Source organism: Pieris napi, chromosome 7 (assembly GCF_905475465.1).
Source record: "Pieris napi chromosome 7, ilPieNapi1.2, whole genome shotgun sequence".
Classification (NCBI taxonomy): Eukaryota; Metazoa; Arthropoda; class Insecta; order Lepidoptera; family Pieridae; genus Pieris; species Pieris napi.
In genome coordinates this window covers 2,754,172-2,781,966 of record NC_062240.1, presented here as the reverse complement: position 1 = coordinate 2,781,966, position 27,795 = coordinate 2,754,172, and the positions used below count along the sequence as shown (strand labels likewise).

The window sequence follows — 27,795 nt, the reverse complement described above, 5'->3', positions numbered from 1 at the left end:
AAAGTCAAAGAATAACAAGGTACACTGCCACAGGGGCAAAACTATTTAAATTTGTTTTAATTTTGTATTTATACTTAAATCATACCTGTGACTTCTGTCGAAGTTTGTATCTGAGCTCTTCGTTGTGGGCCAGAAGACGCGCGGCGTGGTCCCGATCACGAGCAGCGACTTCTCTTAAGCGGCGATTGTCGTCTCTAAGGCGATCGACTTCTCGCTGCCTGGCAGCGCCACGCTCGCGTAATTCCTCTGCAGCTTGACGGGCACTGCCCGCGTCACGCTCGGCGGCGGCACGCCGTTCGCGCTCTGCTGCTAGCTCACTGCGAGAATCCCGCAGTGATGCGACCTCTGCTTGCTTTAGTTCTACCACCGAGCGTAGAGACCGAACCTGTGGTACATACAAACTGACTTCAGAAAAGAACGGTGACCTATGACATAATTTGGTTGCAATTGAATATGCTGAAACGTGTGTGCTTATTTCTTAAGCATCATTGTCCATATACTTTGAAATCTAAACATCATATTACATCAAAATCGGTTTAGTAGTTTTTAATTATGGGATGGATTTTATTAAAAGATTTATCTTATAGCAATTATCAAGTCAGTAGATCAAAACGAAAAACTTCGCTGTTTTGCTGATAATTTTTTTTAAAGAACTTACTGATAAGATATCAATGTGAAACCTTACCTCTGCGGCTAATTCAGTAGCGTCCTTGCTCAATTCCTCGTTAGCCTGTATCCTCAGCTCACACTCTTCAGCCTCCCAGCAGATGGGGTCACAAGCCGCGTCACAGGTATATTTCTTCCCTGTTTCCCCAGAGGCATACGGAGTGCCCGGCCCCTGATCGACATCTTCTCGCACTGCAGCGAGCTGGGCACGTAGTGTACGCTCAATCTCACTGTGGGCATGTAGCCTCGTCCTACTCTCTGCTACCTCATGTTTTAGGGAATCAATAGTGTCCTGAAAATGTTATTTTATATATCAATATTTTGAATATCAAAATTCGGCGCATATTAACGTACGCACTATTAAGATATAATAACGGAAACTCCTTTGTAATACAAAATTTGTCCAAGGTCCTTAAAAAGTTAGCTCCCTACAAAGGCTGGACGGTGGTCGATTCTATTGTAGGAGTACGGTGTGTGTTGTTTACATACAATTACTGAAGAAAATGTAGAACATTTTTGTTACGATTTTTAGTTGTTATTTGAATTGTTTGTTATAATTTGTATGGCTACATAGGGTAATTCTTAGGAATTATAAGGGTTCTGTCATAGTATTGTCTTTTATTGACATAACTTAAAATTAATTAATTTAAAATTATGTAAAATTATATAAAATATTGTAAATTTTCAATAAACGATAACTTTAAATCCGTCAAAAAAGTGTTTTTCTAGGGTTCTGTCAAATTATAGGCTACAATAGGACTTTACAATACTCAGAAATCCTTGAACACCTATCTATCGTTCGCTAGGACGATAACTTATAACAAATAATGAACTATAAGCCGCTGTTTTTTGCGTATTTACAGTAATACTCGTAAATATTTACGAAAATTCTTGAGTCAATTTAAACCTATTTTTCTTTAAACAATAAAACTAACCTTCAGTCCTTTAACGTCGTTGGCCAAGGCCGAGACCTCTTCTATATGTGTGGCTTGTAAACGAGCGTTCGCCTCTTCCTTTGAAGATACTTCCATCTCTAGCTCTGAGATCTTGCTCAGGCATTCTGCGACTATATAAATAAATATTTTATTAATTTTTTACTCCTTTTATTATAAATGGGTAATTTAAAACTAACCTAATTTACTAAAAAGGATATTTAATATACGAAACTGTCCAATAACACTACTTACAGTCTCTATTAAGGGGAAGACCCTCTGTTCCCGACTATTTTTTCCACATTTTTAGGAATAACGTGCACTGACACTAATTTATACTCCATGATATTATTATTTATGTGTAAAATAACTTAGCTAACATAACTGCTATTAAGCATACCATTAAACAAATAATAAAAATATAATTATTATTATTTGAAATTAGTATTTTCTTTAACATAAATTTAAATGGCAGCTTGTTCAAAGTCTTAACATTTAAGACATTTTGTTCAGTATTAAGTCATTATACATACTGGTGTCGAGGTCCTTTTGCGCACGCTGCTGTCTGTCGCGGTCGGCGCGAGCAGCACTGCTGCGTTCTGCCGCTGCCACGCCACGCCACCGCTCGGCTTCTACCCGCCATGAGCTGCCGTTTAGTGCATCCAGCTGCAATCATTGTTACTTATAAAAATCACCCCTATAGACCAATTCTCGCAAGTTGAAAGAAGTGAGTTACCCCTTATACAAAAAAAACACGTGTACACGCGTTAGAAGTTATACTTCTTTGGCGTAACAAGATAAAAATCTTTTTAATTTTATTTCTTTCACCTTATTCTACGTTTGTAGAAAACTACACTTACAGTAGAAAAAAAGGTATTTAATACATTGAAAGTTTTATATTTAGTTAAATAAAGTTTAAATAAATATCACGAAAAATTTAAGTTAAAAATTAAAGAAATGGACAATTTTTATTTTAAAATGTTGACTATGCTAACTTCAGGGTTTCGGTATTTATGACGGTGTGCGCGCATCGTAAAAATTTACTCACATCATTTTCCCCTAACGCGCCAAAATAAGTATAACTTCAAAAACCTCACGTTTTGAAATTCTATGCAAGATATGAATAAAAGTGTATGTAAACGCCATAGTACTCACTCGGAACACTAAGTATTGCACCAATACACCAAGGGCTTCGACACCTTTTGCGGCGTGAGCCAAAGCGTCTGCTTGTTCCGTGGAGGCAGCAGTTAGCGGGATGAGGGGGGCTGGCGCAGGCGCAGGCTGCGGGGCGGGCGGCGATCTGGCAGCTTGCTGCGGCGTCTGCGCCCGCTTGCCTCGTGGCCCTACCGCTGTCGCTACTCGCGGTGGTTCTATAAATAAATTAATATCATATTTAATTTTCTTTTTACCATACTGTCAGACGTACAATAATGTTTTGTGGTAAGACGATATCCTAGACCAATTTGGTTTATTTAGATACACAGAACAAATAAAAAAATACTCCTTGACATTCGTTAGTTGATTATGTCTACTATAAATAGGAGCACATATAAATATATTAAAACGTTCAACAATAGTGAAATATCACTGAACAGTGAACACGTTTGACAAGTCAGGTTCTTACAATCCTAATGATAATTATACCCGTAAAAAAAATTGTCTGACAAAAAAAATCGTGTCACTGAAACGATTTTTTTTTGTCAAACTAATGTAATATTATGTACTCTATTACGTGCATTGGACTAAAGATGCTGACCAATCTTTCGTTATCACCCCCTGATTCTTTTTTTATAATATTCCTTGAAGTACGAGGATGATTCTTACGGAGAGAAAAATTAAAAAAAATTGAGTGAAAAGTCTAAAAACAACACTTTTCTATATTCCCATACAAAATATTCGTAATAATACTTAAAAGTCAATTTGAACTTTAATACCATATCATAAAGTTCAAATATTAGTGGAGGAGTTCCGGAAAGGTGAATTTTTATTTTTTGACATAATGTATGTATTTGTTGTCTTATCAACTTTCTTTTTTTTTATCTTAGCTAGACCGGTGTCCCGAATAGCAGAATAAGTATTTAAAAAACATAAAGAATCGACTGTTAGGCGCTACGATGTTCGCCAGGCCAGCTAGTATATTATATATCTCTCAAAAAGTATTTGATCATTATTTAACAACAACTATTTCCTCCGTTTGTTTTTAATTACACAATATATTTCACACGGTACAAAGACAATAGAAAACAATACAACAGAACGTATTTCATTGTTGATCTTATCGCGTCAGAAGTAGAGTGTTGTGAATCTTTATACGTCTCTTATCAAGCTGATCTCACGTTAATGATGGGATGGGCCAATGGGGCAACACGAGAGATGTTAAATGATACCATACAATTTCACTTTGGTGTTTCACACTTGAAAATATAGATCATTTTATACAAGATTCAGAGACTAAAACATATTTGAATCCGAACTGTATAGTTTTATTATTTACGTTTTTATCAAAGCAAGTTGGTTCGCCAATGTTGACAAAAATTCTCTAAAAATAGTTTAACTATTAAACAAATATTGTTATGTTTAGGATAAGATTGCAGTCCTTATTTTAGTGATTTCATAGTTTCCTCTGAGTAATAGATGCACTGTACAAAAGTTTCTTTTTTTAGGATACCCTGTATCCGGGGGGCAAACGAGCCTACGGGACGCCCAAAATGGCCAGTCATCGCAACCATTTAGGCGTTGCCGGCCTTTAAAATCTTAATAATATTACCCATTCGTATTAACTCATGTCAATCGAAGACATTGGATTTTGTTATATAGTTCGCACTTTCGATTAGGTCTGTGTGTGTGTCTGTGTTACCCTTAAACTTATGTAACACATAAACGATATTAGAGATTTTAATAAATTATGTATAGCCCAATTAAAATAACGAAAGTAGTCGTCGTCTAGACGTATTACATAACCAGTATTGGAAGAATTACAAACTCTATCTAGGAAACGAAACATGTATGATAATGAATAACGGGTACGAGAATGTGGGATCAGTCTATTTATGGCCAAAACGGACGTTACATTTAAGGTACAAGTAGAATCTAGTGGGTTGAAAGTATTCGTATTATTATTCGTAAATAGTTTTTCGATTTCACTTCGGTTACGTCGCAAGGGCCCGTAATAAATTACGCGTGCCCTAGTAAAATTTAACTGTATTCTTTAACGAATAGGTAGCTTATTTTTAGTTAGTTAATTTTTTAGTTTAGCTCATTTTTTAGTTTACCTCATGTTTTAGTTTAGCGAATTTTTTAGTTTACCTCATGTTTTAGTTTAGCGATTTTTTTAGTCAGCTATTTTTTTAGTTTAGCAAATTTTTTAGTTTAGCTCATTTTTTAGTTTAGCTCATTTTTTAGTCAGCTATTTTTTTAGTTTAGCAAATTTTTTAGTTTAGCTCATTTTTTAGTTTAGCTTATTTTTTAGTTTAGCTCATTTTTTAGTCAGCTATTTCTTAGTTTAGCAAATTTTTTAGTTTAGCTCATTTTTTAGTCAGCTATTTTTTTAGTTTAGCAAATTTTTTAGTTTAGCTCATTTTTTAGTTTAGCTCATTTTTTAGTTTAGCTCATTTTTTAGTTTACCTCATGTTTTAGTTTAGCGATTTTTTTATTTTAGCTCATTTTTTAGTTTAGCTCATTTTTTAGCTAGGTAGCTCATTTTTTAGTTTAGCTCATTTTAGTTTAGCTCAGTTTAGTTTAGCTTATCAGTCCGTTTGTTTGAATCCGTCCGTTTGTTGGAATCTAAGGTCTGAAATGTTTTTTGTGTGTGTTGGACAGTCCTTTTACCGATAAAGGCTATATAAACCGAAATAACGTAAAGGAAACTACGGTCTCAGCTAATATATATAGTACAAAAAACATTTACATAAATGCCCACATAGAAAGGGTCAACGACCGGGGTTTGAAAGTTCAGGGACAAAAGTCACACCCTCAAGCCACGAGGCTCACACTGCATGCATATGTAGAACAATGATGAATGAAACAAATTCAGAAATCCGAATTAATTACCCTTGTTACTGATTCATAACTATTAGCTAAACTTAAAAAGCCCTACCACAGAGTCTTTATAAAAATAGACAGTTTCCCACGCGCTCCATTGACTATCCTAGTTGATGTTCTGCACCATTTACCAACATCCTATTTCCGTCAACATACTAAATGAAGCAAACGTCATTCCGACAAATTTTATTTATTTTGACAGTTTTAATTAATTATTACATATAAAGCGTGTTGTAAGATTTATTATAATAATGGTTTTTTTATCTTTAGCGTAAGTTTTATTTAATAAGAATTAAAACAATTAAGCATATTTAGAGACAGTTAACATTAAGTTGGCATATTTCAAAAACTGTGGTAAAAAGAAAGTGGCCATAGATTAAATTATTGGTTGGTAATAAGGGGTTTCTACCATTCTTAATACACAAAAACGTAAATATTTTGTTTAAAAAAATAACGAAAGACAACGATATATTTGTCAATTTAATAAGGATTTGTATTTTAAAGATATAAATATGTATGAGCAGTTTTATTGTGAGTTAAGTGAACCCTCTGGACTCAGTAGGGCAGTCTGTGTGTGGGCAGCAATTTGGAGCACGGCATTGTTGAGTTATCAAATTAACAAGGACATAAGGATGTGCAAATCTAGCGTTATAAATCTAAATTATTAGAAAGTATGAAGTAATCAAACAAAAAGGATATTTTTTTTTATTGAGGTAGCCCTTATTCCTGCAGAAATTTTCTTGATTTTGCATGCTGTATGACAGTCAAATTAATATCACTGTCAATCTTAACGAAATTATTTAAATATCAACTTTTGTTAACCATTATAATCTTCATTTATTTCACTCAAATTACGCTTGAACTGTAAAACTGTTTTTAGCAACCTAAAAAAGATCAGATCTTGTTTTCTTACTGATGCTAAAATTACTTGCACTAAACAATAATCTAAGACATGTTCATAAATAAATTCTTCTTCTGTTATGTTTGTATACCGAGCGGTTACAACGGTTAAACACCATATAGTGTTACGTACCAATAACTAAATTTGTTACGCAAATAGTTACGCAACAACCCTAACTTTGTCCAGCAAACCCACACCGGTACTTTCGGCAATTTATCTTGACCTGTGTTATTACTGTCATGATTTATTTGAAAAAATGTATTTTCTATTATCCCATAATTTACGAAGCTTGTTATTGCGTAGGTTGTTTTCATAGCAGTCATAATATCTAATAGAATTTCTTTATGATTTAAAGGTAGGGAATCATACATTCAAATAGCACATATATTATGTCATCCCCCTGAGGAATACTCAATGCATTTGTATGCGCACATATCTGTTCTTTACGATAATATATATAAGCCGTTCAATTAACTGCCTAGCCTCTTAACTAAACAGCGCCGTTTAACTAGCGGCCTTAAAGATAATCAGACAGATGATCAAACAGCTAGGCAAAATACATGGATCGATGACGTTTCTTTACTTGCCTAGCCTGTTCACTGATAATTTAAATTTAGTTCCACTTTCTGCTACTCTCAAACTCGAAACGAAACGCTTCAAACTACCAATATAGTGTCGGCAAGCCACAACTTTTATGGTGTTTTCCAAAGTTTAATGAAAAACAACAAGTACAATGGAAGAGTGTAGTGACAATAATAATGTGAATTTAGCTGTGACTGACTCAAGCAATTAAATTTTTAAAGTATTTCTTTCAGGTGTGTCACCTTTTTTATTTCTATCACACGTTCACTCTATCATACGAATGGCCTAAGCATTAGCCAACCAGTTTATTAAATATTGTTACAAAGGCTACGGCTGATTATCTTTCAGACCGCTAGTTAAACGGCGCTGTTTAGTTAAGAGGCTAGGCTGTTAAATGATCGGCTTATTAAGCAAGTTGGCTGCGACATATACATGGTCAGACTCAATGGCCTCCTAGGCCTAGCCTGTCCGAATTGGCCTGATGAAAGTTATTAATTAATACACTACAACAACCCGTCGTCTTGGCTTCATGGGTTGTTCGACTGTCAGCGAAGTGTATGCATAAGTAAATGTGTATCTCTTAATTGTATTAAGATCACATAAACATATTAATAATAGGAAACCTTACAACGCTAAGACGTGCAACGAACTCGAATGTCAGTAAATATTAAATACCGTTTAATACAATTTAGTATAAAATACTATAGTATCTCCTACTCTACGCACTTTATCAGGCTAATAAAATTAACCTCTAATACATAAAATAGTGTCTAATTAACTCGTCAACATTGTTTCTGTCTATTTCTGTTTAAATTGTGCTGAAAGAGGTAATTTTTTATACAATGTAATAAGTTTTTTTTATGAAATTTACATTCATGTATTAAATAAATTAAGTAAAGTTAGTTGTTTAATTCGATAGTGCTGCTGTATTTCGCAGTTTCGTATGCAGAATTTCGATATTTTCCCAACTAAAAACTGCGAACTTTACGCGCAACATATAACCACATTACTCGCCGAGAGTAGAAACATAATCTTACAAAGGTAAAAACCTAATTATAATTAAAATTATGATTAATAAAAAGGGTGCGTGTACTTATGTAAGGGCGTAAGAAGTTATACTTCTTTGGCATTATTAAAAATAGTTTTTGATTGCATTCAAATAATTAATTACAATTAAATAATCAAAGACTGGATAAGGAGTAATTATAGTCAATAAAGTTCAGTTTACATTTGAAAAATTAAATAAATAAATATTTATTATTATTCTCTTACATTAAGTGTAGGTACCTAACATAAATTCTATTATTATTCGAATGTTATTTTTAAATTATGTCCAATGTCGTAGCATCTTCCGTGGGCAACTTCATTCTGTTAAGTTTGTGTCACGGTGATTTAAATAAATTATTTTTTAAACCAAAAGTCCGTTGCCGTTCCTTTACTCGCGCGCATCGTAAAATTTCACTCTCATAAATTTTTCATAACGCGCCTAAAGAAGTATAACTTCAAACAGTACTTTATAGGCATTGTATAGATAAAAAACATTACATATAAGTTTAAGTTTTTTATTGTAATGTATTGTATGATTGCAGCAATAATAGCAATCGGGCCTGCGATGATACGCAAAAAGTTCAGTATATGACAATTGCCGTTTACGTCAAAATAATTGCATCTCACGAGTATTCTACAAAGACTACTTATAGTAGGGTAACGGTACATTAACGTGCTATGAATCAATCATGGCGTGATCGACTCGTGAATCTATAGCACTTGCACATACTTAAAAGCCGACTATTTAGTAGATAAAACACGTATAAAACCTGGATACACGAATTATCAGCTATTGAGAAATACGTTAGGCCTACAGCGATTTGTGATTTGTATCAAATACTACGTGTTTAAGACAAAAGTTAATCTTATATATAAAATTCTCGTGTCACAGTGTTAGTTACCATCCTTCGAAACGGCTTAACCGATTTTTATTAAATTTTATATGCATATTCAGTACGTCTGAAAATCGGCTATCTATTTTTCATACCCCCAAGTGATAAGGGTTGTCCCTAACATTTTATTTTTTAGACAACTTTTTTTGTTTTTATATTTTTATGATACAGCATAGAAAAATACATGCAACCCTTAATTTTCACCCCTCTACGATCAACCCCTATGTTTTATACTATAGTAAATAGTTATTTTTATTGAAAAAAAATGTTTCCAAGAAATAATATACATGGCATAACAATGTATGCCGGGTCAGCTAGTAGTATATAAACGTCACAAACATCTTTATAAAAAATATAAACACTTAAAATTTTAGAGTATAGGTCCCCTCCGTCTCCATCTCTCTCTCTTGAGCATTTGTCTCCCAATATTCCCCAACAACTTCCCTAAGCTCGCCAACCGTGCAAGAGGTGGACTTTCTTTTCCCTGGTGGCCCTTTCCACCTTGCTACCCTGTTTTTCCATCTGACCATGAATTTTTCAAGGAGGCTTAATTATTATTAATTATTGTTAAATAAACGTTTATGTATCAACCAATTTTATTGCAAAGACACATTTGCTTTATTGATTAATTCACAGAGCTTAGAAAAAAATTGCTCCGCAAACGGGTAACAAAGTTTTAGGGTTATGGGTGAGATTCAGACACGAAAAATCCAAACTATTTTGACGTTCGGGAGTTGACTTAGCTTAAGTCTCGTTTTTGAACCTGACCCTAAGTCTCGATTAACTACTAAGCTAAGACTGATAACATATTATCGTTATTAATCACATATAAGTATTTAAACATTAAAGGGACGTTACAACAAATATAAGCTTACCCTCGTTTTAACGTCCGTCAAAATCACTCATTGAAACAAATATTTGTTGTATTTAAAATTGATTCAGATATTGACAGACAAACAGCTTTATTTCCTTACGATTTCGCGGAACGTGTCAACTTTAAAAGTGTATTTATTTAAATCCGGCTATACGTGAGATGCTATAGAATATATTTATCGATAGAACTTATATATTTTTGAAGCTTTTACAAAAGTATTAACATTTGATAACCATAATATATATTTCATCATAATCCTGGAAGGCACACACAAAGTTGAAACCTATGTTAGTAAACTATAAAGCATATTTTTTTTTATTATAAAAGAGAGTAAACGGCCGCCTCAATGCCAAAGGGCTCGCGAATGCGTTGCCAGCTTTTAAAAAATTGGTACGCTCTTTTCTTGAAAGACCTTGAGTCGAATTCATTCGGAAATACTTTAGTGCCTCAACACTTAATACTTCAGTAAAATAACCTCACATTAAAAAAAGGGCATTTTATTTTTTTGCAAACTAACGCGCGAGTGATCAGGACAGAAAATTCAATGTATGTAAGTATGGCTTATAATATGACTATGAATACTATATTATATATAATATTCCATACTCCTTACACTAAATTTGTTTAAATTGAGAAATTTAAATTGAAAATAATTACTGAAAGCATTAACTCTGATTAGAAATTAATCGACTACCTGTTTTAATGACCAGTAAAAGTTTAATAGATATTACGCAACGTATATACATTTTATGATACATGTAAATGTCAATAATAAACAACAAATCCGCAACTAATTCAATAAATCGGACGATGCAATAGTTTCATAAAAAAACCCGTTTACCTTTTCAGGCAGCAGGCAGGCGAGCAGGCGTGACAATGTAATTTAAATCTTTAATTAAATTGCATTCTCCTATTCCAGGAATCCTACAGTAATGTATTGTATAGGTTTAGGTTTGTTTGTATAAAATATTCAAGTCATGAGCTAGAATGAACACTGAATTAGGTATCGTATCGGTCACAATTCTTTTGTCAGTGAAGTCAATAACGACATCATTCATAACTAAAGTGAGTTAACCATTTATGTTTTTGGGACGCAATGTTCCATCTTCTTTTCAAACTGCAATATCTCGTCTCAATGTTTTGAGTAATCTGCCGCATTTTTGTAATCTTCTACAAGTGAGTGTTTTTTAAGGCTGTTTTTGCTTTGTTCCACCACTATGTGTAAGCTGCCACTGATGTATCTATTTCCGAACCGATTCGACTTATGGTCCTTTGAGACCGTACCAATTCTTTAAACGCTGTCAACACACTTGCGAGCCTTTTGGTATTGATACTCGTACTCCATGGGCGGCGGTATCACTCACCATCTGATGAGCCTTCTGTACGTTTGCTATAAAAAAAAGTAAATTAATTAAATCATACTGGATTGACTTCGGTCATCTCGACCCTGGGAGCTAATGCGCACTTGATGCACTTACACTATTGTTATGCAAATGAATCGATCAAGCGTGAATTGTATAGTGTGCAATGAAACATTTTCAGTATAAATATTAATGAAAGAACGTAACGCAACGAAAAAACCATTCGCAACAGTTCATTTACACTGCTATTTCTCGAATCGCTCTATTAATATTATCCATACGTTTGCGTCTAGTCCGAAGAAATCAGTAATCTAAAATTAGTTGAGTTTGTGTGTCAGGGGGCCGCCCGCCCTAGCAGGGTCATCTTTCTGCACACCGGGCGGCGACACTTACGATATGGCGGAACGCAAATGAAAATAGTTTATGACAGCACATCTCATTTAAGATGCCGGTACTGTATATTGCATTGGCAAACTGTTTCTCGAATACAATTTTAGATACGACAGAATATATGAGATTCATTATACAATAATAATACTAATACCAAATAATAATAATACCCATACGATGTAGTATACAAAGAAAAGGCATCAAGAGAATCTAATCGATCTGTTAAATAAAATACGGTTGAATCTAAAAATCTTTTAAATAAAATACTCAAATTTCTGAATCTGTTTCATGATCATTTTTAAATCTAATAGGCAAGTAGGGGATCAGCCTTCAGGCCTGAAACACGCCGTCGACTTTTTGGGTTTAAGACATGTAGGTTTCCTCACGATGTTTTCCTTTCGTTCCGTTCGTTCGAGCCCGTTCGAGCAAATGTTAAATGCGCACATAGAAAGAAAATCCATAGATGGTGCCGGGGATCGAACCTACGACCTCAGATATGAGAGTCGCACGCTGAAGCCAATAGGCCAAGTAGGTACCGTTGTTAACCTAAGCTAATTAAATAAAATAATTTCAGGCCATAAACAAACGTGAAACAAAATCGGTAAAAATTTTCACAGACAATTACGACAAATACGACCTTTTTTGCTACAGACAGGTATGAAAGGATATTAAAGATGATTTAAGGAATCATTTGCAGTTTTATAGCTTATAATAAAGCTGTCATCGCGGAGACGGTAATATCATAAAAGCACATCTGTCCGTCTCGTGGTCACAAAAGAAAGGACTACAAATTCGCGTTCTTGAACGTTACTTGTATTTCCTAATTAAATTCTGACCCAATTTTACCGAGGTTATATTTCATACCATTGTTTTAAGTTTCACACTTAACAATGCGTTTTAAAATACATGTTAAAATTCTATTGCAAAAGGAGCTCTAAAAGAGATAGTTGACTGTTATGTAGTTAATTTACATATGTTAATCTATTACAATCAATTATCCATTAGCTTAATTCGACGTTACATTTGTGTGTCGTAATTAGTGTCTATCTTAATCAGGGTACTCTCGGTCACTTTCCCAACTTCCGCTTCTTTTTAATTGTTATTGACAGCATTGGTGAACCATACACTTTGAGCATGGACGGAAACTAAAATTGCATAATGCAATGGTAAATCTCACATACAACTGTCTTAACCAAAGTTCTGTAGTTTTTAGAATACATTTTATGTATTCAGTAATATTATAAGTTTTAAGTTATAAATTGTACAATTTTCATAAACACCATATAATTTAATGTATTATTGCGTAAGTAAAAGAATACATTACACCAGTTTCAGACCGGAACTTCGACAGTGAAATTCGTGTATTTCGGGCAATATTTTTTCCCACCTCTTCTTTAATTGTTATATTTCAGTCAATTTACAGAAAATGATTAAGGATTATATACCTTAACCTTACTTTGGAATCTATTGATAACAGTACCTACAAAAATCCCGTCGTTTTTGAGTTTATCCTGTCATTTTTATAATAAAACCTTATTATAAAAATGACAATTGTAAAATTTCAGCTACAATTGAAAAGCAACTAAATCTATCTATATACAACCTTTTACCCGGGTAGGCAGAGACCACGGATCTCCACTACGGTCCCGACTTTTCTTGCATCATTCGCTTTCATGACATTACATTTGAGTACTATTGACCTGTCCCTTATCTAGTATGCTCCAGTGTAAATTGAGTAAATGAATAAAGTTATTTTGAGTTTCAGTTTGAGTTTCGTACGTCCTGGATTTAGTCCAGGACCGACCCGACCTCACTCTCCGTTTAGCAACTATTTATATTCGTCCCAATTTGATTTTCAGTCAGTTGAAACATTAATATGTTAGAAGCTTTGACTATAATTTAGTTCATGACCACGTATTAATGAGGCACAAACAATGATCACATTAACGTTATTGCGATCGTCAAATCTTTCATATCACACATTATAAGCAGTGATGTCACAACTTTTTGCGCATGGCCATCATAATGCAGCCGCTTGTAATGTGCGAAAGTTTATTATGAAATGATTTCTCTTCAAATATCAACGTCATTTTGTAATAATCTTATACTGAATCTCGTTCTAAACTCTGAGTATGTTAAAGATATGAATATAATACATTGAAAATAAATAAATAAAGAAATGAATCAAGTTTGATTATAATTTATTTTCTTTCTATAAAGAATAGGGCGCAAACGGGCAGAATGCTAATCAGATGTTAAGTGATACCGTCCTCCATGGACACTCAATGATTCTCGCGACTCGCGCGTGCGTTGCCGGTGTTTTGCGAATTGGTGCGCTCTTTTCTTGAAGGTGCCTAAATCGTATTGGTACCTTGTAGTATTCGCTTATAAGTACACCGTTGTTGCATCGTTGTTAACGTAAGCTAATTACTAAGCAATTAACATGTTTATGTCAGAAGAGAGCGAAAATGAATGTTGTTGCTGATGGGGAAGCATTATTTCCAACATAAGATATAGAACTGTGTAAAAGGTGTTTTATTATTTACATGTATTACTGGCCTTTAGCAAAAACTATCAAAACACGATTGATTTAATATTAAATTAATACGCAGTATCAATTATACCATAACACCATCATGAAGATGGTTTTAGAATTCACGGGGATTCAAGGACTCAGCGGCAGACCGTGGTAGATAGAAATATTGCGTCGCCGATGGGAGATAGAAGAATCATTCTTCAGCAGGAGGCAAAGACCCATAAAGGCTTGAAGCGCCGATGGATATACATCCATCAATACTGATACGTGTTAACAGTGGTTAGGCTATGGAAAACATGAAATAATTATTTTTATAAATAAAATACGTTAAAAGAATGAATGAGAATGTAACCATTGTGATTTCTGTACCACCATTTGTCACGAGAAATAATTCCATTTGCCCAGTAAAAACTGTAGTATTTCCTACATGAATCTAAATTGATTTATTATGAAAATGCAGAAAACAAAGGATAATAGAAGTACGTTTTATACGACCTCGAAACCTGTAAATGGCTATCTAATGCTAACTTTGGCACGCCGCCAACACTCAAAGTTTTGTATTTAGGAACAAGTGATCAAAAATATTAAACTGTTTTATCAACCTGTACCAAACCAATGTGAATATCTTCAAAAATCGTTTCACATATCAGTTTTAAATCGCCAATTTTCTAGCTACCACATATACTTTAGTCAATAGCAGGAAAAATCTATGAGAAAATCTTACAATCTACCAATAGAAATGCTTTATTAGTAACCATAATGGAGCCGTAGATTTTTATTTTAAAGCAACTTCTATAGAAGTATCAACCATGCGTAACAGTTATGGATGGAACCCGGCTGTAATAGAAATATACAGTATCATGGAACCAAAATAAACATATAATTCTGCAATATATGTTTATGCACACGCAATTGTCAAGCTAGTTGTTAAAAGCGGAACGACCTGTCATTTTCTTTGCACTTGGTTTGAAACACAAATACATATCTGCTATGTTTGAAATATGACTATAATCAGAACTGTCAAACAGAGCATAGAGATATGACTCCTATTATTCTATGGTTCTAGTATTTTAAATATAAAACCTGGATTTAGCCCCCCTCATAGCCTAGCGGTCTTATTAAGTGGCAGCTAGGTGAGGGGTACCGGGTTCGATTCCCGGTTCGAGGGCAAGTTTTAATTTAATTTAAATTTGTTCTCGGCCTTTGGGAGGGTTGTGCGGTACCGGACGAGTGCCTAAACCGTACATGGAGGACATGGTCGAATTTCTAAGGCAAAAAGCACGAATTATAAAAATCTTATACTTGACGCTGGCTAATGCACAAACCGTGCCAGAGCGATAAAAAAAACCCGGACGTCAAACTTATACAGAAATGTCAAAGAAAAATAACAATGTATTACTGGTTTATAAACCAAAATTAATATTGACTATAAATACAATTTCGATCAATTAATACAGTCGGCTCAGGGAAAGCAATTTCATACAAATAAACATAAGTCAATGGAAATTGACAAGACGGATGTGAGCATTAGCGAATAATATCACATTACGATGCCAATGAAATTGAACCAGTGCAAATGTCAAAGTTATTTAGGCGGCGCAGTTAACTGCGGTTAATATCTGGCAAGGACGCACACGATATACATGAAATGAACTTACCTCATGCAATGCCTATTAACTATTACTGACGAAACAATTATGATTTTTTACAGCACACTACACTGCCTTAACAACTGGAGTTTTTCACCATAATTCAATAATTTTACTCAAAAAATCGAAAAAGAAAGAGATAAATACTTTACATATAAAAGATATAAATAAATACTTTACTTACAGATAAGGGAGCGTTCAAGTATTACGTAGCGTATTTTGGGGGGGGGGTCCTTTTGTAAAACGTTACGATGCGGGGCGGAGATTTAATTACGCGTTATTGTTTATATTTTTTTCGACTTACACCACATAATAGTAACGAAAGAGTCACTAGGTAGTCTATACTTGAGTGCTGAAAAACGTTACGGCGAGTTACATGGGGGAGGGGTCAATAATCTCCAAAAATTACGTTACGTAATAGTTGAACGCTCCCTAAAGTATTTTTATGAATACCTAGACACTAATATTGTATTCAAAAATGTCTCAGATTATTATAGGCTTTTTTTAAGTTGATTCCCATTTATTTATTTATTACAGAAATGCATACAATATCCTTACACACTACGCCAATACGATGTCGAGAAAATATAATAAAGTATATAATATTAAAGTTTAAATTAATCAGTAGAAATTCAAGAATAACATTTCGACACGTAAAATTAACATCGAAACATGCCCCGGAAGAAATAAAATTATCGGTTATTTTGTAATCGAATATAAAATTTTAAATCCTGGCTCGTGTTCAAGGTGAAAGACAACGTGTTTATATTAAACGATAATGTCTAGGTTAAATTAAAACGGAGGCCAAATTCGGATAATAATTAACCGAAAGTTTCTCACATGGTAGATAATAAACGTTTTACGAAAGCGGCGTTATAAGGTGAGAAATCAAGGTTGGATTGATTTGGAACAATCGTATTGTAGTTTCTGTTTAACCATACTAGATTAATAATAAATTATAGCCATTAAACAATGTACATAAAATCTTAACGTAGCTAACTGTATATTAGCAGTTAATTGTATGTGTCCAGCGATAAGTTTTTTATTTAAAACATGCATTTTTTATTTGTAACAGAGCTTTTGGCTAGACTGGTTAAAATAAAAAGAGCAGCCTAGTGGCTTCGGCGTGCGACTCCCATCACCCATCTCCCATGTCTCCGGTCGTAGGTTCGATTCCCGGTTGTGGACCAATGGACTTTCTAAGTGCACATTTAACATTCGCGACAACGGTGATGGAAAACATCGTGAGGAAACCAGCTAGCCTTAGACCCAAAAAGTCGACGGTGTCAGGCACAGGAGGCTGATCACCTACTTGCCTATTAGATTGACAAATGATTATGAAACAGATGCAGAAATCTGAGGCCCAACCTAAAAAGGTTGGCGACACTGATAATTACTATATTTTATATATAACATTTGTAGGTATAAAAGTATCAGAATATGAAATCGACATGGTCATGATGCTAAAATAACATTGGATTTTTTTAGTTTTTAATTTTTGACATAAGTTAGGAAGTTGGCACTCGGAGCCCTCGATGTTCGCGTAAAGTTACTCGTATCACTGTAGCGGTTTCAACTTATTGAAACTGGGATTTTTCAAGTATATTCTACACTCGTACTCGTACATTTTAAATGGACAGTGTCCTTAGGGATTAGCTACCGTAGCTAAACTATACTTATTAATACTTAGTAGCCGCATGTAACTGTATAAATATATTAAAACAGTATACGGTTTAAATATTATGTAGGAAGAAATATTTTTTACACTTTGTCATTATTGATATTTATATATGCCAAGCAGCCAATGTCTTTAACAGGTGTAGAAAGTTTTTGTTCTGTTGGAACACTTGCTTTTTAAGTATTCATTTAAAATATTTTTTATTAAGCTCGGCCGGCATTAATTAAGGCCATGGCCCAAACTCACGTAACGTAAATATGGTAAATTAATACTCCTTATATTTTCGAGATAGATAAACACTTTTGATATAATTTTTTTCTTTTACAATATAGTATCGTAAAAGTGTAATACAACAAATGAGGTTTGAAAATTTTTTATAACAATAATAGTAATTTATTTATTGCAAGAATATGGTACAAACATTTTAAGGTGGTATAATCGTAAGTTCGCATACACAATGGCGCGCAAATTTGTCTTAAGGAATTTTACATTATTAGTCAAAGTCAATTCTTATATTATCTGTATCGTACATATCATACTTTATTAAATTTATATCAACTACAGTTTTTCACTCAAATAATCATTTATTGAATAGTACATTTTTTACAAAAGTAATACACTAAGTCGCTTTTAAAGACTAGTCTGAAGATCTTTTAATTCTTTTGGTAATTTATCGTAAACTTTAATTGCCATACAAAAGGTGTTTTTCCGAAACAGTTCCAGATAGATTTTTGGCACAGCCAATTTCTCTCCATGTCTACTTCTTACTTCGACTTAAAAATATGTATTTCGACATTATAGTATTGGTACGTTTTTTTTTTAATTATTTTTTTCATAGCAAGTAATAGACAATAAAAACTGACCTCTTCCGTCCAAAAACATTTTTCCAAAAGCTAGCTCATGTTATCTAAGGACAATCCACAAGGGCACATCACTACACTACCCCTAAAACACATTGCTACACAAAAACAACGAGCGACGCGAGCGTACGTTTGAACGACGTATGTGGCACTGGCCGAACAGCCCAACTAAACACTTGTTATCGTTAGGAAAACCGGGTTCATTGTTTTATTTAGCTTACCTTTATTTTCTTAAGTATTATGAATTGAACCCGAAATATATTAGGACACTTTTTGCTAATGTAAACGTTAACTACACTGTGTTAGCGAAATTACTTTAACACAATTTTTGTTAACAGTCTATATTTCCAACCTATACTAATATAATATATACACTATACAGTATAAACTCTTTATAACGTATTTCTCTTTATAACGAGAACTTTATTCGTTATACATAGGTTTCGTTATAGGGAGGGAGGAAATAATGTATGGGTATTGGGTTAAACCAAATAAATTTAACTCAATTTTACGTTATAGAAAGATATTCGTTATAACGAACTACGTTATAAAGAGTTTACTGTATAAGGAAACATGTGTATGTTTAAAAATAATTAAATAAAAATACCATACTCTATTCAATTTCTTGCTCTATTTATTCTTGCTTGATTTATTTATTTTTTCAAAATATAATAAAAACCCATGTCCAGTAGTGAAGCCGGGAGAGATAGTAAAGTGTGACATACAATTGAATATACAATTGCTTAGTGTTTCTAATGAATTTGCGCAAAAAAAGAAAACGCGAGCAAAAATAAAATGCTAGAAAATAGTAATTCTTTAAGTGTGTCATTATTTGCACACACTACGCACTTTTCACTCTTCAACTGAACAGTTCAATGAACTCAAAAGGAAAGTGTAGATAAGAATTACTGAGCATCGTTGTTTATTCTATACACATACTTTTTTATATATCTATTTTCACAAGAAATGAGAAGAAAATAATAGTTTGTTATAAAGACTACTTATGATACTGAGATTTAACATTTTGCTTTAGTCAGCCAAAAATGTGTCGAAACTCGAACACATTACGTAACTCACCAACTAAATGAAAATTTATTATGACGTAATTAACAAATAAGATCCATATTTTATAATTTGAATTAAAAAGCCTATTCTTTATTTAAATTTGGTTATAGTGTATGTAAGACTTATATTATAGGAATTAAGAAAGCAGTGTTAAGTGGTTAAGCTTGCGGCTTTTAAACGTGAGGTTGTCTTTTTGATCTTAGCACCACCTTTATACGCGATTTCTTCAAACTTTCGGCTTAAACTTATCGCTATATATTGCCAGCAAATCGTGACCATAGACTTCTAAACTATTAAATATATATACCCTACGATTGGGGTCATTATTATCTATCATTATATCTATCTATTACATAAAAAGTGTAGTGAATAAGGAGAAAAGTAATTTTCCACCACAACTGTCTTTTCTTCAAGCCACACAAGTAACATTTCTTCAAGTATTAAAACTATATCCCTTAAAGATGTTTGATTTATTAATATAGGATCCTTTAAACTGGACACTATATAAAATGGAATATTTAGCGAATTTCGTATTCGAAAGTCAAAAATAATTTCCTATCAATAGAGAATCAGTGACCAGGCGTCATAAGGTTAGACATTAAAATGCTAATTGTTCCACATAGTGCTCTATTTGAATATTAAATGAGTTTAGAATAATAAATAGCCGCCATTTATAATGATTCGTAGCGGTACTCTTTAGACGGTTGCAATTTTTAACAAGACGTAAGATACCTAGGTTATATAACATGGTGTTATATCAAAGCATATTCCAGCATAATTTAGAAAGTTTAACGTATAAAAATTAGTAACTAAATATTATATTTATAAAATTTATAAATAAATATTGTCTATTATTATATATAGGTAAAACAGCTGATTAATAAGTTTTTTTGTATATTACACAAACATATGTACACCTCTTTCCTCTTTACAATATTAGTATTTATAGTAAATTGATATCGCTTGAAGAAAACAAGTTATAATGTCCAATGTAAATAATAAAGTTTTACTTTTAAACGTAAAGAAAAGAATGTCAGCACATTGGTTTAAAAAGGAGAAAGATTAATGTGCAATCAAACTATACTGCAACTTTACTTCAAGTGGAAAATTCAAATTTAAGAAGGAGAAGTTAAAATACATAAAAATACACTATTTATCCAGAGCTTCACATTATCTGATACCTAATTCGCCCTATAATTAGTAGTAAAACCTAAAATAATGTTTACCATAATTGTCATATATTTTAGATAAGATAACAACATATAATGTAGATATAGCATTATGTATTATGTGGTGATCTTTAATAAATAAATTAGAAATCAAATTTTATTAGCAAGTATATACAAAAGTTTTATAAGTGATAAACTACGCAAAAATGTAAACTAAATGTCTATAGATAACAAATCCAAGTTGCAATTTTTATCATTACGTTATGCTCAATCTACGATTTGGAACGACTTCTTCCGCTTTCCCTAACTCGGTAAGGTTTTTACATTTACAAAATTATACAATGTAGGTTTGTTGATATATAGTAATTCATAAGTACTTATTCTGAACCGTACCGGAAAACATTTATTACGTGTATAGAATGTCCGTACATCAGCTTGTGCATATCCGCCTATACGTTGACAAACGCGAAAATTCAATTATGTACTCAATTTCTAGACGTATAAAGTTCAAAGTATTAAATCGATTTTATAAGTGTCAATCACTGAATTCTATAGAATACGAAATTAGTCGCAGTGTTCTTTGTAAGAAGTACATCACTACGCGGTCTACTGCATCTAACACACATACATATGCATAAGATGGAAACTTAACTTTCTTTACACTTACAATACTAATTATGATCTGGAGATCCAATCTGGGCGTACGCACTCGTGCGTACACATTGCAACGATTTTTCATTATTATTGTCACGTACTTTTCGCGTGTTAATCAATTTAATGACGCGCGTCACAATACTGTTACGTGGTTAGACTTATTGTTATCAAAGCACAAGTTGGTGAGGTGGACATCGCTGCCTTATCCTTCATACATATCTCTCATTGTTATTCAACACAGCGTTGCCCTTTTGTGGCATAGACTTGACATTTTTATTAATAATAAACAATATCAATTGGTTGCTATTAATTGCTGTCCGTTAAACTAGATATGTACGGACTATATACTATCTATAATTTAAAATGTAGGGAATCTCTGAGAGATAAATTCAAGGAAATTAATATACCCCTCGCAATATATTATAAATAGTGATAGTTTACTATAATAGAATATACGAACAATGTTAATACTAGGAACAAAACAAGGCTACAATTGCCCCGTACTAGACTATCTAAAGTTAAGTAAGTAATTCTTTTTTGGGAAAAGGGATAGTCTTCTTTAGTAAAATCCCAGAGGCTCTTTTATATCTGTCTTTTAAAATTAATTTGCGATATTTGTATAAGTGTTGTTTGATGATTTATATTTTAAAAGAGTACCGAGAGTTTTTTACGCCGGCTTTTTTGTCTCGGCCTACAACCTCTGTCTTCTTTGCCGATGATTAGGGATGTCTACAGATTCAAATTTAATGACGTGGAATAAGTGATACCTGTATCTTATATTCCATAATAAACTATTTTATTTTAGATTATATACTTGTTAAACGCTTTTCATCCGTTCCACATGGTCAAACCATCTAAGAATTGCCTTTCATATCCTCGTCATTAACACATACTAAATTAAAGACTATATACCAATGATTACTGTACTTGAAATAATAAGGAATTAAGATGATTACGTGTGGAGTGTACCGTGCGGACACGCCAGTGCCTGACCGGTAACGTCTTCCACCGTTATTAAAAATAACGTTAAAACTGTACTCACAACAGTTGTATACAACTTTGTACTGAGATGAATACCATTGGTTAATAGTAAATATATTTCATAAATCTTATTGACATTACTAAATAATCGTTCGTAGATTCCTTTGTTCAAAATCAAGCAAATTATAGAAAGCATTGGAAATAAGTTAGGCGTTTTTTATTATATTATTAAATTATATTGAAGTTGACTTCAAAAGACATGTATAATCTACGATCATACAATAAGTAGGTATGTGAAAGGAAATCTGAGTTACCATCGGAAAGACTAAACCAGAACAATGGGTACAAGATATTTTCCGACTTTTTTTGTTTTTAATGGGAAGCCACGAGCTATAGCCTGTTTTTACTGTAATACACATACACGATAGTGATTATAAAAATATAAAGTTTTCACACTATGATATACATAAATTTAATATCTCGATATATATATAAAAATAAATCAGTGGCGCTAGAACCTTTTTAGGTCTGGGCCTAAGATTTCTGAATCTGTTTCATGATCATTTTTCAATCTAACAGGCAAATAGGTGATCAGCCTCCTGTGCCTGACAAACGCCGTCGACTTTTGGGGTCTAAGATATGTCGGTTTCCTCACGATGTTTTCGTTCAACGTTCGAGCGAATGTTAAATGCGCACATAGAAAGAAAATCCATTGGTGTACAGCCTTGGATCGAACTTACGACCTCAGGGATGAGAGTCGCACAGTGAAGCCACTAGGCCAAAACTCCACGATATATATATAGCGATATATTAAAAACTAGTCTAGCTTTTCTACCCTGTTTCCATCGAACCAAGTGTTTCAAAAATTCTCATGACCTTGTATTCTGCAAAATTCATGGGAAGTGTACTTTTAAACAAATATCTTGTAAAATAAAAGCGAGACAAATTAAAGATTTAACACAATTTTAGTGTGAAATATGATATTAGCCTAAATAATAAAAAGAAAGTATCCGGTGACGTAAAATGCTATAGACGCTATTACTATTTAATTTAATAATGCAATAATCGTTAAAACCGTTCAAAACTCTATCTACCAAATTCAGGTCACATTTGATTGCATAATATACCGCGAATCTTAAACAATCAAGTTTCGGTGGAATCGTTAATTTTTACCTAATAGCTCTCTTAACGACCTCTTCAAGAGAATATTTAACTCCATAAAACTGGAAACTATGGCAATAGGTTCATTAAACCACTTTAATTTGTTTTAGCTTGTTAAGAAATAGAATCAAAATAGTTATTTTAGATACTTTCCTCTGCTACTGTAATAGATTGATATCAAAAAAATCAGCACGTCCTTCATGTATGAACGACGAAGATATACAGTCTATAATTTACGTTGCCAGTTCTCAATTCAAGGGCGTTGAATGGACAAGAAACTAGACGGCACCAATGTTTCCTTAAAAGGATACCACCACCAACAGTATCAATGGCCTCAACACCAGGGAAATCCAAGCAAGGAATAATAATTAAATATCTAAAGAAAGCAAGCACTAATCAACAAAATTGTATGCCCGATTCATTCGACTTAAATTGTGGAATACAGTAGGATTACTAGTGGTATTTTATTTTTTACTTTATGGCTCAAGTAGCTGTGAACTCATAGGGAATTCTAAACCAATGTTAAACGCTCAGTCCACTCCCGTATATCGAAAATGTATTAGACTTTGACATAAGGCAGGCTCGTTTCTTCTTCTTCTTCTTCTTGAAGTGCCTCTCCACTACTGGAGGTTGGCGGTCAGCTCGTCCTACTCCTTCTTATTTTTCGCCAAGCGCATCAGCTGTTCTACGCTGGCCACTCCCGTCCATTCTCTAATATTGCGGAGCCACGACTTCCTCCTTCTGCCAGCGCGTCTTTTCCCCTCGACCTTGCCCATCATGATTACTTGAAGAAGTCGCTACCGTTCGTGTCGAAACTCATGTCCCAAGTAACTTATCTTCTTCTTTTTAATGTTCAACGTGAGTTCAAGTCTCGTTTCTATGTCAGTGTTTCCAAAGACAATTAAAGTAAAAGTTTAATTTTCTTTGGTGTTACATATTGATACATATTGATGCATACAAATGATGCAAGCGTAATATTAATCTAATCATCTCTAAACCATTGAGAGATTTAAAATATCTTATATAAATATACAAACGTAAAATCAATTGGTAAACTATCAGAAAATAGAACACTATTTTACAATTTACACACGTTCCCAAACGGATGTATACAAATGCTTAGCAGAATTGGCCAAACTTGCTTCATAAATTCAGTATAATTCTCACGATACTTCAAAACAGTCTTCGAAATTAGAATTTTAAAATCTCACTTATACGCGAATTTAGCGCCCTCATTGCAACATATTCACGTACATTCTTTAACTACTTATACATAACAATTACCGATACCTATATTGTTAAATTAAACAGTAAACAAGTTAAGAGTGGATAGCGAGAGAACATTACCCATACCCATTTATCCGCTGGGAGGAAGCAGGATTTGTGTAGTAGGCTGTTGTGTGGCCGTCTTCGTCTACCACTATGACCAATAATTAAAAGTCCCCAAAAAAGAGAATATTTATTATATTATTAAATTTATTTATAATATAATATATACACTATTATGTTTATAGTACCTAAGCCAATACTATAATGTCAAAAAAAATATGATAAAATATTTATTGTCTTTTCAGAATTCTTTAGGCAGTGTCAGGTTAACATCACGAGAGGACTGCCAAAACCAATTGTCGCGGTATTTTGATCAGAAGTCCCAAAATTTCTATAGCAATGGGATCATATTATAAAGAATGTTGTGAATTTTCTTGAAAAATGCGAAGAATTTTTTCCCCAACCTATTATATAACATTAAATACATAAGATACACAATATCGCTCCTGTGAACTCTAGGAGCATATATTGGACCTAAATTAATATAATAGAAACTTAAATACTTGGAAAACATTTTAGATACAACGTTAATTTTACAGCGTAGTAATAGAATTTAATTACGTTTAGAAAGTCCCATCTGTATGCACATGTTAAAATGGTGGAACACAGGGAAAGTTTAAAAAAGGACGAAGTACAACAGTTTCCGATACAAAAACTAAACTTCCTCGCAAGTTTGCTTCTCAGAACTAATGAAAGGTACGTAAATAGTCGAGCCATGAGCGTGGTACAACGGAACCGCGCCTCGCCTCACGACGACGCGGCATGATTGATTGTGGTGACATTGAAAATACTCACTGTCATGGTACAATGTACATACTTGGAGTCCTAAATCTTCCGAAAGTATTATAAAGAAAGTAAGACTGAAATATTCAGTCTCTTTTTGTTAATAAACTGTTAATACTCTAGGAGTAATGATTTTGCGTTTAACGTATTTATAGTAGGCACATAAAAGAAGCGCAAGTGTCATTCGAGTTCCAATTTTAAATTATTTTTGACGTGATAACGTCTTATAATTCGATGGAGCCGGCTGCACGCACGAAAAAACAAGACTCATGCGGCGTTACCTCGCGGCGCGGCGTTACCTCTGAGGCGTTCCATTTAATGCTTGAAGTGCAAGCGAGAGCGCGGAACGAGCGACAAAGAGGCACACAAAATTTACATAATTGTATTTATGCGTACAAATACATGTAACTTGATCAATTCAATTGTGATTTCCATTTACCTCCTCTATATCCATTTCTTTTGAAAAATGCAACCGAACGAAACCGACTGATGGAATATCAGTATTTTCTTATGACGTTATCACGTTCAACTATCGTCAGTAAGCCGACTTTACAGACAACCGCTTTTTATTAAGTGGTTGCCTGGAAGAGATCGCTCGAAAGCGATAAGGCCGTCAGTTGCTCTCCTTTTTATTTAATTATGTCAATTGTACTATATTAATGTATATACACCGAAGTGGTAATAAATAAAATAAATAATAAATAAATATTTATAAGAACGGCTGCGAATACATTTTGTTTATTCTATAGAAGCAGAACGAAGGGCGATTATAAAGTTTATAGCTGCTATAATTCAGACTATAAATCAGTTAATCGTCCGTATTTACGGTTAAAATGTGAAAAGGTAGCCATAACGGTACGTGGTCTATTCTTGGACAGTTTGTCATTGAAACAACGTCTATAAAGCACATAGCATTTACATTTCTAAAGAACAGTGAACAGCAGGGTTTCCATATAATTTTAACTCGATTTTTTGTTGATTCCAAAATTATTGCGACTACAGCATATTAATGAAACTATGGAGTATTGAAAGCAGGAGGTTTACTCTACAATTTCGATTTCAAAATTGAGTTTGATAACAATGTAATTCTACATTAGGGAGTTCAGAATTATCAAAATGAATAGCAGGCCTACCCCATCAATAGCGGAAATTAAGTATTGTTACCAGGCAATTTCAAAAGTGCGAGATCGATATTGACGATAAGAAACGTCTGATTATTGGACTGGAACATAGATTGTCAATTTCAGTCTTGGATGTTAGAGAGTAGCCCCGCAGGTATTCCAAGTTGTAATATTCAAGTAATGCGGGGTTTTCAGTTATCTTATTGTGTTACGAAATCAATACATATAACAATATTACCATATATGAACTGTTACATGAACAGCTTTCTTCGTAATCATTAAGCAGTCAAGCGACTCGAAACTTCGATTATTTTTATGTTTACTTTATGCAAATACAGAATCTGTGTTACATACATACTGGTATTTTATTTTTACATGTCTATGACTTCTAATAAATATCTCAGCTATTAAAAATATGTTAATTTGTTTTGATGCACTTGCACCCACACACGCACACTCACGCGTGTTACAAACAGTTTAAAAAAAGTATTTGATAAATAAATATTGTTATGGAATTTACTATTAAGTTTGTTAAGGGTCTGTTTCACAATGTATGGACAAAGTACCAAATAGCTATGCAACACATAAATTATTTGGAAGATAAATTGTGCTATTTGACATTCATCGGACTCATAACTTATGATGGACTTTATGTGACGAATAGCCCTTTTTGACAGTCGTGAAACGCAACAATAGTGTTTCTCCTACCAATAAGTAATAAATAGCTAATTTGGAACTTATCCGCACATTGTGAAACAGACCCTAATAGTAAAATGTTGTCTGGTTGACACAGGTATGTTTTACTTAAAAGGGTTCCCAAATCTTACACATTATAATGAATTGTTTATTAAGAATACACATTTTTATTTTTGTTCTTATAACTTTCCTTTCCCAAACGAAGCCTAGATTATCAGGTAATCTTACTATTAATGAAAATAACTCAAATATTAATCAAAGATTTATATTTATTCACTAACCATTGGATACTGTAAATTTTATAAATTAATTCTCGGCGTTATCCGTAGTTATATTTAATAATCAGTCCCTAGTATAAATCCGAACACCTCTTGGCTGAAAGCCACTACAAGAAAATTTGGCAAAGTACCTTTGAGTACGTACGAG

The 27,795-nt window shown here is 33.3% G+C and overlaps 1 protein-coding gene across 6 annotated transcripts in view; it reads right to left on the bottom strand.

The window, feature by feature from the left end:
* The window catches only part of LOC125051368 (coiled-coil domain-containing protein 6), an 87,449-nt gene that overhangs the window by 3,386 nt on the left and 56,268 nt on the right, over nucleotides 1-27,795 (bottom strand). For 5 of the 6 annotated variants that reach the window (XM_047651625.1, XM_047651627.1, XM_047651626.1 and 2 more), the window contains 5 exons: nucleotides 2,754-2,968; nucleotides 2,132-2,264; nucleotides 1,602-1,732; nucleotides 686-958; nucleotides 86-385 (listed from right to left, as the gene is read on the bottom strand). In XM_047651625.1, coding sequence (XP_047507581.1) covers nucleotides 86-385; nucleotides 686-958; nucleotides 1,602-1,732; nucleotides 2,132-2,264; nucleotides 2,754-2,968 — 1,052 coding nt within the window. Of the gene's footprint in view, nucleotides 1-85; nucleotides 386-685; nucleotides 959-1,601; nucleotides 1,733-2,131; nucleotides 2,265-2,753; nucleotides 2,969-18,413; nucleotides 18,561-27,795 lie in introns of those variants that run through there. The other variant, XM_047651630.1, reaches the window with a different exon arrangement.